We start from the raw sequence: 1,330 nt of genomic DNA, 5'->3' as shown, positions 1-1,330 counted from the left end.
CAAGCACGCACAGTGTTCTATTTTTGAGATAGCGAAATAAATGTAACGGTATTTTAAAGCTTTTGCGATGGGAAATTCATGAAAGATAGTCTCTTTAAAAAGAACCTCAAAAATAGAAGTTTTTAAGATTTTTCATTTTGTGGCCTAAAACCAGTATGCAGTGAACTTTGTAAAACTTCTAAATATGTATGTGGGTACATATTTTTGCTCTTGTTGCATCACGCAATCCTTTTAACTTTTTTTTGTTAAAAGTTCATTGCATGCTGTTTTAAGGTCGAAAAGAGAAAAAAAAACACAAAAATTTAAATTTTGAAGGTCGGGTTTGCAGTCAAAGTAATTTTTCATTCAAAGATATCTTTAAAATGCCCTTCAAAAGTAAAATCTTTATTTTTTGTTTTTTTTTTTTTTTACCTAAAAACAGCTTGAAATTAACTTTTTAAAAACAGTTTAAAATGCGGTTTTTGGTTCTTGCGACCATGGAAAAGGATTCCTTGACGCAATAACAGCAACAATAGGTGTTTGAAAATTGTTAAAAGTTCATTGCATACTGGTTTTAGGTCAATAAAGGAAAAGAATTGAAAACCTTATATTTTTGGAGGTCATTTTAAAGGTGAAGACAATTTCTTTATCCAACGAAATTATTTTTCCTGAAACTTCATAAAGGATCGATGGGCCCGCGCGATACCTCCGTCGCTTCTTCTTCTCACTGGCCTCTAATTCGAGTTCTTTTATTCGATTTTTAAACTCCACCATTGGACTATAGAAAATTGAATCATTGCGCGGCGGCTTCTCGACTACCGGTTCCTCGAGTATCGGTTCTACTGGATATGCTAGTTCCGTTCGGAAAGTCGGCTTCAAATAGCGTGCAGAAACTACTTGGAAACAAGAACTAAATTATTAAAAAATTTTAAACTGCATTTATATATTTTCACTCACGCTCACAAGTTATAACAAGTGCCCAAGTAATTAGAACGAAAAACAAAATATGTAAAATTTTACGATATTTTGACTGCTCATCTGTCTCCATATTCGTATCCCTTACGATTGATGAATATTTTCTTGGAATTTTCGTTTGAATGAGGATCGCGCTGAGTAGCTGTAAAGAAGGTGGTATGAACAATAATTTTTTTTTTACAAATATTTGCTCATATCTTTGCAGGCGGGCGCAGCAGCCGAGTGTGCTAGTGCTTGGCGTATCGACAAAAGATGCTTGGCTTAATTCCAGTTGGTCAAAACAAAAATAACACATGAAAAATTAAAGCAGAAGCTCGGCCTAAGCGCTGAACAAAAATGTTTACACTTTTATTGCATTTTATAATATTTTATTCTT

General features: G+C 33.5%; 1 protein-coding gene across 1 annotated transcript; it reads right to left on the bottom strand.

Moving 5' to 3' along the window:
- Nucleotides 1–654: 654 nt before the first annotated feature.
- Nucleotides 655–1,090, bottom strand: LOC118735774 (the record flags this gene model as incomplete). Its single annotated transcript, XM_036465729.1, is given in 2 exon segments — nucleotides 655–872; nucleotides 937–1,090. Coding segments are annotated over 2 exon segments (309 nt in total), but the record flags the coding sequence as incomplete, so codon positions are not given.
- Nucleotides 1,091–1,330: the final 240 nt, after the last annotated feature.

The sequence above is a fragment of the Rhagoletis pomonella genome, unplaced genomic scaffold (assembly GCF_013731165.1).
Source record: "Rhagoletis pomonella isolate Grant_MI unplaced genomic scaffold, Rhpom_1.0 Rhpom_scaffold_00003, whole genome shotgun sequence".
Classification (NCBI taxonomy): Eukaryota; Metazoa; Arthropoda; class Insecta; order Diptera; family Tephritidae; genus Rhagoletis; species Rhagoletis pomonella.
Note: the sequence above shows the minus strand (reverse complement) of the source record. Positions and strands in the feature narration are given on the sequence as shown.